This window comes from Manis pentadactyla, chromosome 7 (assembly GCF_030020395.1).
Source record: "Manis pentadactyla isolate mManPen7 chromosome 7, mManPen7.hap1, whole genome shotgun sequence".
Taxonomy (NCBI): domain Eukaryota; kingdom Metazoa; phylum Chordata; class Mammalia; order Pholidota; family Manidae; genus Manis; species Manis pentadactyla.
Genome location: NC_080025.1, coordinates 135,882,375 through 135,898,098, shown reverse-complemented (window position 1 = coordinate 135,898,098; position 15,724 = coordinate 135,882,375). Strand labels below are relative to the sequence as shown.

At 37.1% G+C, this 15,724-nt stretch overlaps 1 protein-coding gene across 2 annotated transcripts in view; it reads left to right on the top strand.

Annotated features, from left to right (window-relative positions):
* KDM7A (lysine demethylase 7A) overlaps positions 1-15,724 on the top strand; it is a 98,523-nt gene that overhangs the window by 59,944 nt on the left and 22,855 nt on the right. For both annotated transcript variants that reach the window (XM_036926090.2, XM_036926089.2), the window contains exons 3-8: positions 1,000-1,117; positions 4,006-4,166; positions 10,355-10,496; positions 10,809-10,995; positions 12,164-12,326; positions 15,038-15,125. In XM_036926090.2, coding sequence (XP_036781985.1) covers positions 1,000-1,117; positions 4,006-4,166; positions 10,355-10,496; positions 10,809-10,995; positions 12,164-12,326; positions 15,038-15,125 — 859 coding nt within the window. The remainder of the gene's footprint in view (positions 1-999; positions 1,118-4,005; positions 4,167-10,354; positions 10,497-10,808; positions 10,996-12,163; positions 12,327-15,037; positions 15,126-15,724) is intronic.

Below are 15,724 nucleotides of genomic sequence, written 5' to 3'. Positions count from 1 at the left end.
TGTCTATCCATGTTTCCATCCATCTTATTTTTTTGATGCATTTTAGATTGCAGACATCTGTACCTTTTCCAGAATCATGGAAGTTTTAGGCTTAAGAATGACTTTCAAACTTAAAAAAAATATTTATGTAAAACTGAACTCTTACATCGATACTGACAAAGATCTGTAGGTAGTACCACCCTGGTGGAAAGAGGAAGGAGTTCCTCTCTGGGCCTCTTCTTTATCCTCCCCTTTTTTAAGGGTTCCCCAGCACAGCAGGAAGAACAGTACTCACCCCTTCATTTCCACATTGAGGAGACTGGGCCCAGATGTGTACAGTGACTGGCACAAGGTTGCAGAATAAGTTATGGCTGAACCTGATTTCGGTTACTCTGGCTATTCAAGATAGTAAGGTCCTGGAGCTGTAGAATCATAGGGTCTTCATGTTAGAACTAACCATAAAGTTATTTATTCTGCCATCCTACTTGTCTTCCTTCAGTTATGGTGCACTCCCCTGCTCATCTTTGTGTCAGTGTAACCATGTTTATTTGGGGGGAAAATGTTGACATAAAAGAGAAGGAAACTGTGCTGTTAAAATAGATTCAGAGGTAAGATCAAAGGCCCTATCCTAAGAGGATGACTTGAAGGATCTATAAAAATCATATTATGACTTAAATGTTCTAGTGGAAATCATTACTTTAAATAATTGTGAGATTTTTATAATGTGTGTAAATTTGGGTATAAGAGGCTCCATCTGCTAATTTGAACTTCTTGATTTAATTTTAAAATTATTTTGAAATAAAAAGAGTAGATTTTTCAAAGTCCACAGTTAACTGCCTATAATTGCAGTGCTACATTAAGTAAAATTTTCTTCTTTGGCTTGGAAATGGATTAAAAAGTGAGTGTTTTTATTGTACTTATAATTATTATTTCTGATTATATAGAAGGTAATGATGAGAAAATACATGGTATCACCAGTTACCAAAAACGTTTTCTTTTCTTAATCTTCTGAAAATCCAGTGAAGAAGAGGAGGAACTGGCACAGGCACGACTACACGGAAATAGATGATGGCTCCAAACCAGTGCAGGCTGGGACCAGAACTTTTGTTAAGGAATTACGAGCTCGAGTCTTCCCAAGGTATGGAAACTTGTTCTGACCAAAGATAATTTAAGAATATTAGCTGATAAAGTAACATTATCTAAAGCAATGTTTTCAGACTTCAGGTTGCAACCCATCATTGTTCTCAATCAATTGACTTTTTTTTCCCCCAATGAAGTAGAATAGAAAATATCAGTACATTGCAAGTAAGAAGTATAAATAAGCTTAGTTTTGTGGAAACTTTTGTAGTATATATGTGTACCGGGTCACTGTGTAAAAATATATTTCTTAACTGTGAATCCCAGCCCCAAAAGTTTGAAATACTCTAACCAAAGGCAATTGTTCCCAGTTTGAATTGGTTCCATGTGATATGCAGCTGCTGAATCTCTTTCCCTTCCACCTCACCTACACCTATTTTCAAACCGTTTTTTTTTTTATTAAGGTATCACTGATACACACTTCTGTTCTCCTCGTGTATGCAGTCTGGCGCAGCCTTCCTTCCTGTTGCTCTTTTAGGATTAGTTGTATTAACTATATTTTCGTATTATATGTGGTTTTGGGAGGAGTTCTCTGTCTCACCTCTCACGTCACCATCTTTAATCCAGCCCCCTCAAACTGTTTTTTTTTCTTAGGTTGCTTTCATATGTTTCCACCCTGCATCTACCAAAAGTACCCATAACCATTGCTCAGCCTGTCCAGTGGAAGCAGGAGTGGGCTTTTTATTTTTTAAAGATAATACAAAGTATTTGAGTTATCTGTGGCTCAAAGAGACTCAGAAGCATTATACAGCATTTAATCATGCTAATTTATATCATTTCCTATTCGCTGCCTGACATCTGTTGAAAGTGATAATGCTTAATAGGCCTTTACACAGGTCATATCCAGGCTTGTTAAAGAGGGGAAGCACAGTTTAAATTTAAATCACAATATCACATGCAGCCTATTATGGAATTATTTTAGAGCCTGTTAACTATAAAAGCCTAGCTATTTCTCCATAATCTTTAGGATTCCTGTCTAACCTCCCCCTTAATTCTTAAACAGAAATATATAAATGATAAGCAGTTACACATAGCTCTCTCAGGTCTACCGAGAGAAGGAAAACATATGAAGCAGTGGTTTCCACATGATTTTTGTATTATTAAAATGCCCTATTCTCAGGTGTTCTTTATCAGTTTCAGAGTCATTGGAGAAATGCTTGTCTTCCTTGGTTAGTTTGGAGCCGAGAGCCAGAATTTTCAGCCTGGGTCTGCGGGCTGCTTTCAGAAGCTTATGAGTCCCTGAAACTGTATAAACAATGTAGTTGATGTGTGAATGTGTATTTTTTCAGGTGAGAGGAGCCATAGCTTTTATTTTTTTCAAATAGGTTGTATTTATGCATCAGATATTTTAAAAGTAAAATGGGGTTTTGTTAATGTGTATGTTGTACAACTTGCTTTTTTTACTCTATTTCATGGCTATTCTCCCATGTAAATACAAAAATTTCCCTCACTCTTTAACTGCTGTGTAGTCTGTGTTAGTGTGGATGTACACCATGATTTATTTAACCTTACCCTATGACGTATGTATAGTTTGTCTCCAGTTTTTTTCTCTTGCAAGTAATAATGTGCCTTTATTTTTAAGCACATGTATCTTACGTTTTCACTCTACAGGAGACATAAAATACCAAACATGCCAGACCAGGGAGTACATGTGATTTAATATTCTCCCTTAGATTAAGGAATTGCTTAATTCTCAGAGGTTGGGGAAGGAAGGATACCAGTGGTTGCTTATGGGGAAACTAAAAGGCAGTAGAGAACTCAGTGACTCCTGAGAAGGAGATCTAAGCCTTCCACTTACAGAACTATCCAGGGAAAGTCTATCTCAATTTTTTTAGGCCTTGGACTTACCTTCCCTTATTGGGAGGGTGGGAAGATCAGAGTCCAGTAATTCAGTCATAAACCCAGCTTCTCCTGTCTCGTCCTTGACACCTAGGCTCCAGATGACATCAAGACCGTTAAGATCTGATTGTGTAAATGGAAACTGTTTTGTCTTAATCTATAATGCAAGTTATTTGCATTTAAGTGAGCATGTGGGAGATAAAATATCAAACATTGCCATTTAAAGATATCTGTAGTTCTTTGATTTATGGTTAGATAGAAGATAGTGAAAAGGGACAAACCACACTTAAGTGTAATGCCTGTTAGTGTTAATCATCAGAGAGGGCAGTTCAACAACCGTTTTTAGTGGCTTAAGGTGACTACTTATTAAAACTTAGTAAATACTGGTTATAATAGATCATTTATATCAGGACATGGGGTGTTTGGACTTTTGTCTCAGTGGACAGGAGCCATGGATGCTAGTCAACCTCCAGTGTATAGGATATAACTGAATTGTTCTAGGTCCTGTGAAACCTTAAAGTATCTAACAAATATTTGCATAGAATTTTATAGCCAGATATGTTTCGGTCTGTTTTTACTTCTCCTTACAGTAGTTTTTATTCTAATGTACCCGCCATCTTCTGTTCTTCCAGTTGCCAAACAGCTTATGTTGAGTGGCTTGTGATCTTCTTACTTAAGTCCAACCAATCATTACAACTAATTTTAAGCATCCTATTATTCTTTTACCTCTTCTAGTGTAGTTTACCTGAACATTTACATATTGAAATATATATTTTGCTCTAAATTGGTTTTTTCTCCTATTATAGTTTATGTATTATATATAATATATACTTTTCCAGTTATATGTTTTGAAGTAACTATGTATTTTACTTTAGGATAGTAAAAGAGGCTTTGAAAAACATTTGTTATAAAATGGAGAATTAAGTATGATAGGTTTAGAGCCATTGATATAGATAGATAATACAGTGTATGAATGAACCCATTACCAGAGTATTTTTTTTAACTGAACTTATCAGTAAAGATGATGTTTCATTCTTATGTTTTCCTTAGTGCCGATGAAATCATTGTAAAGATGCATGGCAGCCAGCTGACACAAAGATACCTGGAGAAACATGGATTTGAAGTCCCTATTATGGTCCCCAAACTAGACGATCTAGGACTCAGGCTCCCACCACCTACTTTTTCTGTTATGGATGTGGAACGCTATGTAGGTACGAACTTGGTTTCTTTAAGCACTTGGGAAAACATGGTAAAAGTAAAAAATAATATTGTCCCCATAATATTAAAAGTTAAATGAAGAGCTGTTTATCTGGTTCAGTTTCCTGAGTTTGGAAAGTGAAATTCAGTATCACTTATGTTGAAAACTGTTTTTTTTCTCACTGGATCTACAACTGTCAAAAAAACAAAATGAAACATTTTGCTTATTCTTACTTGCTCAGCCTCATCCTGCTGCTTTTTTTGTTGTCGTGAAAGTTTCTGATAGTTGCTTAGGAGAAACTGACTGAGGTATAGATAGCAGGAAGAAGACATTGGGAAATGGGATTGGTTTTAGGCCTCTGGAACATTCAGGTCAGGATTTCTGCATCCTGTGTTAGTGAGTTCCTGCTGCCTAGAGAAAGGCCTAAGAAAGAGATCATTATTTTTTTTTTGTTAAGGCATTATTGATACACACTTTTATGAAGATTTCACATGAAAAAACAGTGTGATTACTACATTCACCCATGTTAATTGTTTTCCCCCATGCCCTATTGCAGTCACTGCCCAACAGTGTAGTAAGATGCCACAGAGTCACTACTTGTCTTCTCTGTGCTGCACTGTCTTCCCCATGATCCCCCCACCCCATACATACCAATCATAATACCGCTCACTCCCTTTCTCCCTCCCTCCCCACCTGCTCTCCCCCACCCCTCCCCTTTGGTAACTCCTAGTCCCTTCTTGGAGTCTGTGAGTCTGTTGCTGTTTTGTTCCTTCACTTTTGCTTCATTGTTATACTCCACAAATGAGGGAAATCATTTGGTACTTGCCTTTCAAGAGGCGATGATATTCAAACCTGATTTTCTATTAATGACTTGGAGCTATTGCCATTTAATGATGTCTGAACTTACTTTGTTATTTTGGGGCCCAGAATGGCATAAAAAATGAGGAAAAAAACAAAATCAACTTCAAAACAAAGAAAGTCACAAGAAACAAAGAAGGACATAACATAATGATTAAGGGGTCAATCCAACAAGAAGATATAACCATTATAAATATCTATGCGCCCAACACAAGAGCACCTACATATGTGAAACAAATACTAAGAGAATTAAAAGGGGAAATGGAATGCAGTGCATTCATTCTAGGAGACTTCAACATTCTACTTACTCCAAGGGACAGATCAACCAGACAGAAAATAAGTAAGGAGACATAGGCACTGAACAACACATTAGAAAAGATGGACCTAATAGACATCTACAGAACTCTACACCCCAAAGCAGCAGAATACACATTCTTCTCAAGTGCATATGGAACATTTTCAAGAATAGATCATATACTAGGCCACAAAAAGAGCCTCGGTAAATTCAAAAACATTGAAATTGTACCAACCAGCTTCTCAGACCACAAAGGTATGAAACTAGGAATAAATTACACAAAGAAAATGAAAAATCCCACAAACACATGGAGGCTTCACAACATGCTCCTAAATAACCAATGGATCAATGACCAAATAAAAACAGAGATCAAGCAGTATATGGGGACAAATGACACCAATAATTCAACACTGCAAAATCTGTTGGACGCAGCAAAGGCCATGCTAAGAGGAAAGTATATTGCAATACAGGCCTACCTCAGGAAAGAAGAACAATCCCATGTGAACACTCTAAACTCACAATTAACTAAACTAGAAAAAGAAGAATTAATGAGGCCCAAAGTCAGTAGAAGGTGGGAACTAATAAAGATTAGAGCAGAAATAAATAAAATTGAGAAGAATAAAACAATAGAAAGAATCAATGAAAGCAAGAGCTGGTTCTTCAAGAAAATAAAATAGATAAACTTATCAAGAAAAAAAGAGAGTCTACACACATAAACAGAATCAGAAATGAGAAAGGAAAAATCAATATGGACACCACAGAAATACAAAGAATTATTAGAGAATACTATGAAAAATTATATGCCAACAAACTGGATAACCTAGAAGAAATGGACAACTTTCTAGAAAAATACAACCTTCCAAGGCTGACCCAGAAAGAAGCAGAAAATCTGAAGAGACCGATTACCAGCAAGGAAATTGAACTGGTAATCAAAATACTACCTAAGAACAAAACCCCTGAACTAGATGGATTCACCACTGAATTTTATCAAACATTTTGTCAAGACCTAATACCCATCCTCCTTAAAGTTTTCCAAAGAGTAGAAGAAGAGGGAATACTTCCAAACTTGTTCTATGAGGCCAGCATCAATCTAATACCAAAACCAGGCAAAGACACCACAAAAAAAGAAAATTACAGACCAATATCCCTGATGAACATAGATGCAAAAATACTCAACAAAATATTAGCAAACTGAATTAAAGAATACATCAAAAAGGTCACCCATCATGATCAAGTAGGATTTATTCCAGGGATGCAAGGATGGTACAACATTCGAAAATCCATCATCATCATCCACCACATCAACAAAAAGAAGGACAAAAACCACATGATCATCTCCATAGATGCTGAAAGGTCATTCAACACCATTCATGATAAAAACTCTCAACAAAATGGGTATAGAGGGCAAGTACCTCAACATGATAAAGGCCATATATAACAAACCCACAGCCAACATTATACTTAACAGCAAGAAGCTGAAACCTTTTCCTTTAAGGTTGGGAACAAGACAAGGATGTCCACTCTCCCCACTTTTATTCAACATAGTACTGGAGGTCCTAGCCATGGCAATCAGACAACACAAAGAAATACAAGGAATCCAGATTGGCAAGGCAGAAGTTAAACTGTTCCTGTTTGCTGATGGCATGATATGGTACATAAAAAACCCTAAACGATCTACTCCAAAACTACTAGATCTAATACCTGAATTCAGCAAAGTTGGGGGATACAAAATTAATACCCAGAAATCTATTGCATTCCTACACACTAAGAATGAACTAGCAGAAAGAGAAATCAGGAAAACAATTCCATTCCCAATTGCATCAAAAAGAATAGAATACCTAGGAATAAACCTAATCAAGGAAGTGAAAGACCTATACCCTGAAAACTACAAGACACTCTTAAGAGAAATTAAAGAGGACACTAACAAATGGAAACTCATCCCATACTCTTGGCTAGGAAGAATTAATATTGTCAAAATGGCCATCCTGCCTAAAGCAATCTATAGATTCAATGCAATCCCTATCAAAATACCAACAGCATTCTTCAACGAACTGTAACAAATAGTTCTAAAATTCATATGGAACCATGAGAGACCCCAAAAAGCCAAAGCAATCCTGAGAAGGAAGAATAAAGCTGGAGGGATTATGTTCCCCAACTTCAAGCTCTACTACAAAAGCCACAGTAATCAAGACAATTTGGTACTGGCACAAGAACAGACCCACAGACCAACTGAACAGACTAGAGAGCCCTGATATAAACCTAACCATGTATTGTCAATTAATATATGATAAAGGAGCCATGGACATAAAATGGGGAAATCACAGCCCTTCAACAGCTGGTGTTGGCAAAACTGGACAGCTACATGTAAGAGAATGAAACTGGATTATTGTTTAACCCCATACACAAAAGTAAACTCAAAATGGATCAAAGACCTGAATGTAAGTCATGAAACCATAAAACTCTTAGAAGACAACATAGGCAAAAATCTCCTGAATATAAGCATGAGCAACTTCTTCCTGAATGCATCTCCTTGAGCAAGGGAAACAAAAGCAAAAATGAACTCATGGGACTACATCAAACTAAAAAGTTTCTGTATGGCAAAGGACACCATCAACAGAATAAAAAGGCATCCTACAGTATGGGAGAATATATTTGTAAATGACATATCTGACAAGGGGTTAACATCCAAAATGTATAAAGAACTTACACGCCTCAACACCCAAAAAGCAAATAACCTGATTAACAAATGGGTAGAGTATATGAAGAGATAGTTCTCCAAAGAAGAAATTCAGATGGCCAACAGACACATGAAAAGATGCTCCACATCACTAATCATCAGGGAAATGCAAATTAAAACCACAATGAGATATCACCTCACACCAGTAAGGATGGCCAGCATCGAAAAGACTAAGAACAAATGCTGGCGAGGATGTGGAGAAAGGGGAACCCTCCTACATTGCTGGTGGGAATGTAAGCTGGTTCAACCATTGTGGAAAGCAATATGGAGGTTCCTCAAAAAACTAAAAATAGAAATACCATTTGACCCAGGAATCCCACTTCTTGGAATTTACCCAAAGAATACAACTTCTCACATTCAAAAAGACATATGCACCCCTGTGTTTATCACAGCCCTATTTACAATAGCCAAGATATGGAAGCAACCTAAGTGTCCAACAGTAGATGAGTGGATAAAGAAGATGTGTAACATATACATAATGGAATACTATTCAGCCATAAGAAAGAAAGAAATCCTACCATTTGCAACAACATGAATGGAGCTGGAAAATATTATGCTCAGTGAAGTAAGCCAGGTGGAGAAGGACAAGTACCAAATGATTTCCTTCATTTGTGGAGTGAAACAACGAAGCAAAACTGAAGAAACAAAATAGCAGTAGACTCAGAGACTCCAAGAAGGTACTAGTAGTTACCAAAGGGGAGGGGTGTGGGAGGGTGGGTCGGGAGGGGGGGACAGAGATGGGGATTGAGGGGTATTATGTTTAATGCACATGATATGAGGGGTCACAGGGAGAACAGTGTAGCACAGAGAAGGCAAACTGAGTCTGTGGCATCGTACTACATTGATGGACAGTGACTGCATTGGGGTCTGGGTGGGAACTTGATAATATGGGTAAATGTAGTAACTATATTGTGTTTTCATGTGAAACCTTCATAAGAGTGTTTATCAGTAATACCTTAATAAAAATAAAAATAAAAATAAAGAAATGTGGGAAACCCTTCTTCTTTTGCAATATTGCTGACATTTTCAGTTGCTTCATTCATTCTCATCATGGTATTTATAAAGTTGACTTATATGTAGATCTCATTCCTCCACTGTCAGCAGTAGATAGAGATTATTTGAGGATTAGACTTCAAATCTACCTTAAAAAGGTACATCCACTACAATACATTACCTCCTGAGTGTAAAATACCTCAGAACTTGTTCTTTTACTGAGCCATTGGTTGACAGTTCTCATTGATAGCTATTTCAGTGAGAAAATCCAGTTAAATGTCATGACTTCACATTCAGCTAATTTTGAATTATTTGATAAATTAGGGGATGAGATTGAGGTTTAACCTGATTTTCTTTTATCTAGACCTGTTTGCCTAGATAGCACTAAAAATAAATGACTAACATAAGTATCAGAAAAAATGTTCAAACTACTTGACAGCTAAGTTTCTGGTATTAGAAAGCACTTACAGTTAGTAGAATTGGCTTGCTTCCTAAGTATAAATAAATCAATTAGGCAATACTTTGTTAACTTACAAAAGTTACATTAAAGTAAGAAAATGGCATTTATTTGTTTTCCATTTCAGAGTGATTAAATATTGCCATAGTTTGAATTCCACCTTACCTTGTAGGACATTGCAAAACTGAACATGTGTCCTAGGGCAACAGTGCAGTGTTGTCCAAGCCACACCTCATGGTTTTATAGGAAAATTGTAAATTAGCCCAACTCAGAGCTTATTACACACTGATATGAACTGATTTTTGCTCCCTACTCATTAATTTTTTTCTTGAAGACAAATATTAGAAGAGAAGACACTACCAGGCAAGTAGAAATTGTCTTTGTTAACTTGCTGATTCCCCAATGACTGGTTTTTCAAAATGATAGACTCTTAGCTGTTCTAGAAATGAAGAGGAAAAGTCAGCCCCCTCGCTTTATGCATGAGGAAATTGAAACCCAGAGCAGGTGGCATAGTTTCCACATACCGATATAATGCAGTTCTGTCATTGTGAGCTGTGAACCAGAGATCACTGGTATGTAGAAAGCTTTGTAAACATTAAAGTTTTTATACTCAGTGTTAACTATGCAGCTCTGTCTTAATTGCTTTATTCTTTCCCTCAAAGACTGTCTCTTTTTTTCAAATGTTCCAGTTGGCCTAAAAAGAAGGATATAGGAAGAGTCTTTGTCTTGGCTATGTAGTTCTATAGTTGGCTTGTCTGTCATACCAATTAAATATGGTCTTTAAAATTAATTTTTATCTAGGGCATCTAATGATGTAACTCTTATGCCCAATATAATAAGACTATAAATTTTTCTCTGCAGGTGGTGACAAAGTGATAGATGTCATTGATGTGGCAAGGCAGGCAGACAGCAAAATGACACTTCACAATTATGTTAAATACTTCATGAATCCTAACAGACCAAAAGTGTTAAATGTGATCAGCCTTGAATTTTCAGATACAAAGTGAGTATAGTTTTGGACATTTTGGCTTAGCCTTCTGAGTGTTAGATAATGTAGTTAAATGGTAAATTTATTTTAATAAGAAACGTAACTGTGACTTCTAAAGTGGTCCAGTGATAGCAATGTTGTAAATTTTGCTTTGGCATACTCAAGAGAGTATTTAGAAATATGATGAGTTTTAAACTTGAAATATGTTGTTAACCTTGAGTTCCAGTTAATTTCTTGGTTTGGGTAGATATGGGAGATGGAATTTTAAGAGGTTTTAATCTGCATGATGTGGGTTGTGTGTATGTATCTGTGTTTGTTTTTTTAAAGGATGTCTGAATTGGTGGAGGTCCCTGATATAGCCAGAAAACTATCCTGGGTGGAAAATTATTGGCCAGATGATTCAGTCTTTCCCAAGCCATTTGTTCAGAAATACTGCTTAATGGGAGTTCAAGACAGCTACACAGATTTCCACATTGACTTTGGTGGAACTTCAGTTTGGTACCATGTCCTCTGGGTAAGAATGAGTTATTTCTTTGTTCTTTATTGACAAAACCATACAGTCCTGTTTTTCTAAGGATGCATTCATTACTGTAAATGACATTTGTAAGGAGGGAAGTTTTTGTACTTTTTATGTAAGATCTTTGATTTTACCTTTAAGCAGTATTATTTTTTAATCCTAAGTAATGAAGGAGCCATGAGTTCTTAATTTATATTTAGATTCCCCTTTTTTGCCTCCATTGTAGCTTGGTCTCTTTAGCCTCTTCCCCCTAGTCAGTTGCCGGTTAATGCTGAATCAAATACCTGAGAAGGAGGAAAATTGAAGTAATAATTGCTCTGACCTTAAGGGTAGGCCAGGACAGCTAGTTGGATAAGTCAGGAATGCACCTAAAAATGCTGAGCCTTGGCAGTTTATATTCATCTTGCTTTTCTAGAACTGTGCTCTTTAATACAGTAGCCACTATCCACATGTGGCTAAATTTAAATAATTAAATATAGTATAAAATTCAGCTCCTTGTTTGCACTGGCCACATTTCAAGTGCTAAGTAGCTCCATGTGACTTATGACGACTGTATTGGATAGCAAAGATATAAAACATTTCAGTCATCACAGAAAGTTCTTTTGGATGGTGCTGATCTAGAACCAGATCTCCGCCTAAATCAAATGCTTGTACATCAGCAATGCCCTGGGCTGTATTTGATGCTCTGTCCTTGTGCTTGTGCTCCTGTTCCTTTTCTTCCTGAGATAGCAGAGGGATAGCTTATTAAAGTGTGTTTATTTACAGGTCTTTAAAAATAACCAATATATTATAGATCTTAGAAGAAAGGGCAAAGTTTACAGAGATGACTGTAACTGGCGCCCATTAACATGTATTTACTTCTGTACTTTGGAAATGAGATCATTAGGTTTGTGATTCTTTACCCTCCTGTCTTGTAGCTAGTTCTCCAGCACTACTTTATTGACTCCTTGTCATGTTTGGAAGGGGAAACTTTAGCTCCTGTGAAGATGTTTATTAAGGGCGGCAGCTATTGATCAGATATATGAAATGTCTTTTTGAGAATTAAAAATCTGATAACTGTCTAATTTAATTTAGATCATTGTATTGGAAAATTGCATTAGTGTAGGCCATCCTACACTAGGATGGCTTTTCCTTTTCCAAAAATAGTATGATTGTTTCTTTCTAGGGTGAGAAGATTTTTTATTTGATAAAGCCAACAGATGAAAATTTGGCACTCTATGAATCATGGAGTTCATCTGTGACCCAGAGTGAGGTGTTTTTTGGAGATAAGGTGGATAAATGCTACAAATGTGTGGTAAAGCAGGGACATACCTTATTTGTTCCTACAGGTAAGATATTAATCCCCTCTCTGCTCCCTATAGTTGATATTCATCACATAGAATCAGCATTTAATTAGAACCTGTGGCTTGAACATATTTGGAAAGTAGCTTTGCATAGCCTGAGAGATAATTCTCATCTTGGACTTTACACTTCGTTGTCCCTTAGAGGGCTCCTCTTGTAGTTAGGACTTGTTTTGGCATTGTGTTTTATGTCACTTGCCTTCATTTTAATTTTTATTCATATATAAAATTCACATACCATAATAATCACCCTTCTGAAGTGTACAATTCAGTGGTTTTCAGTAGATTAACAAGGTTGTATAACCACATCATTATCTAATCCCAGAACATTTCATCACCTTAGAGAAAACCCTATACCAATGAGCAGTCACTCCCCGCATTCCTTCCTCTGAGCCCCTGGCAATGAGTAATGTACTCTTGGTCTCTGTGAATTTGCCTGTTCCAGACATTTCATATATAATATGTGGACTGTGTGGCCTTTTGTATCTAGCTGCTTTTAGTCAGCATAGCATGTACTAGGCTTAACATGTCACAGCATGTTTCAGTATTTCATTAGTTTTTATGGCTAAATAATATTCCATTGTGTGGATTTGTACCACATTTTGTTTATCCATTCATCAGCTGATGGACATTTGGGTTGTTTCCACTAGGCTATTATGAATAGTGTTGCTTTAAACATTTGTATAAAAGTTTTGGTGTGGAGGTATATCTTCATTCCCCTGGGTTATTTCTTGCCAGTGGGTTTCAGCCCTGAGCAAGTTCACTATGGATTCAGTGTGACCAAAGAAATGACAGTAGAACGTTTTTGGGGTGAAAGGGTTATACCCAACTTTATTCCCACGGTGGCTGGTCAGTCACTAGAATCCCGTCCACTCAGAGTGAGTCAGCATGCAGCAAGCGGGTTTCTGCCTCTGCGCTGTCTCAGTCTCTGTCCTTGGCACTGCCACCACTCCAGCCTCTGCTCTGCTCTCCTGCAGTCTTGCAGCCATGCCACCGTGTCACCCAGAGCACTGGGCAGGGCTCTTTATATAGAGTCAGTAACAACATATTACCCACACTTGTGTAGTGAGCTAGCCACCCAGGGCCAGGTGAGAATCCTGGCCACAGGAACCTTCACTCTATCCACAGTTATATTCCTCATAGAAGAATTGCTAAGTCATACAGTTTAGTGATATTTAACTTGTTGGGGAACAAACTGTTTTCCAAATGGCTGCACCATTGCGCATTCCCACCAGCAATGTAAATATGTTCCAATTTCTCTAAATTTTCACCAAAACTATAATTCTCTTTTTTATTTTTTGCCATTCTAGTGGTGTGCAGTAGTGGAATCTAATTGTGGTTTAGTTTGCATTCCTTTGATGAGTCATGATACAGAGAATTTTTCTTGTGCTTATTGGCCATTTGTGTTTCTTCTTTGGAGAAATGTCTATTCAAATCCTTTGTGCCTTTTTAAGTTGGGTTGTTTGTCTTTTTATTGTTGAGTCATAAGCATTCTTTATATATTCGGTATACTAGACCCTTATCAGATGTATCATTTTGCAAATATTTTCTTCCATTCTGTCTTGTCACTTTCTTGATAATGTCCTTTGCACAACATTTTTTAATCTTGATAAAGTTCCTGCAATTTTAATTGATTAGCTATGTTGCTGTCAAAGGCCAAACTTACTGTAAGAATCTGGACTGTTGTCCTGGGACAGTTAGGAGTTGATGGGTATGTTTTTTGTTTGTTTGTTTTTGTCTTTGTTTTTATTTTGGTATCATTAATCTACAATTACATGAGGAACATTATTATTACAAGACTCCCCCCATCACCAAGTCCCCCCCACAAACCCCATTACAGTCACTGTCCATCAGTGTAGTAAGATGCTGTAGAATCACTACTTGTCTTCTCTGTGTTGCACAGCCCTCCCCATGCCCCTCTCCCCCCATAATACATACTAATCATAATGCACCCTTTCTTCCCCGCCCCCCCGCCATCCCTCCCTTCCCACCCATCCTCCCCAGTCCCTTTCCCTTTGGTAACCATTAGTCCATTCTTGGGTTCTGTGATTCTGCTGCTGTTTTGTTCCTTCAGTTTTTCTTTGTTCTTATCCTCCACATATGAGTGAAATCGTTTGGTACTTGTCTTTCTCCGCCTGGCTTATTTCACTGAGCGTAATACCCTCTAGCTCCATCCATGTTGTTGCAAATGGTAGGATTTGTTTTCTTCTTATGGCTGAATAATATTCCATTGTGTATATGTACCACATCTTTATCCATTCATCTACTGATGGACACTTAGGTTGCTTCCATTTCTTGGCTATTGTAAATAGTGTTGCAATAAACATAGGGGTGCATCTGTCTTTTTCAAACTGGGCTGCTACATTCTTAAGGTAAATTCCTAGGAGTGGTGGATTGTGTTTTTAAAAATGAAAAATAAAAACAGCAACAGCCACAGAAACCTTCACCTGTCCTGTGCCGTGTTCCTCCACCTGGATCAGTGCACTTGTTCCCTCAAGCTCAGCACAGAGCCTGGCATGTAAGAGCCATAAAATAACACTGGAATGAGTGAATCTACAGATGGTAACAGACATTATTAACTTTTTAGCACTGGAGTATGAAGTAAACTGATATGTTATTTTGAGTTTCTTATTTTGCAGGTAAATATCACATGTTCCTTTTGAAAAAATCACTGATTTATATACTTTGAACCATTTCAGGGTGGATCCATGCTGTACTCACTTCTCAGGACTGTATGGCTTTTGGGGGAAACTTTCTGCACAACCTTAACATTGGCATGCAGCTCAGGTTTGTGTCATTAGTATTTATAGGATATTTTGTCCTTTCTTAAATAGGACATTGCTTACAAGGTTCAAAAAAATAAATTCAACAACATATTTTACTTGAGGTCTCACGGAGATAGGCTCTGAGAAATTAATTGGGAATAGGAACTTTTAACGAAAGTATTACCTTAAAATTTTGTCAGGAAGATAACTCAATGCATTTCAGATCTCACACAAAAAGAAAAATTTATTCAGTTTGAGATTAAGTATCTCCCCACATCTCAAAACTATGAAAATGTATGGGCTCTTCGGATATTTTTACAATGAAGGAAATGAATTAAATCCAGTCATACTCAAGTGTAACGTATGGTGCTGGAAAAAAAGCAACCCCTAAATTAGAATTGCTGTGCTAATGCCTGCGTTAATTTTGCTGTGAATACAGGATTAACAGCTATTTCCCCTTCTGTGTGAGAATTTGACCTTTGGGTAACTCTGTTCCCCTGGTGGGCTAATGCGAGTAGAATGTTACTAGGAACCATTGCTTATGGTGAAATGATTCCTGATAGACTGTTCAGAACTGGTAGAGCTAGAAATACCTAATAAGAAGTCAAATCTTTGGGCTTT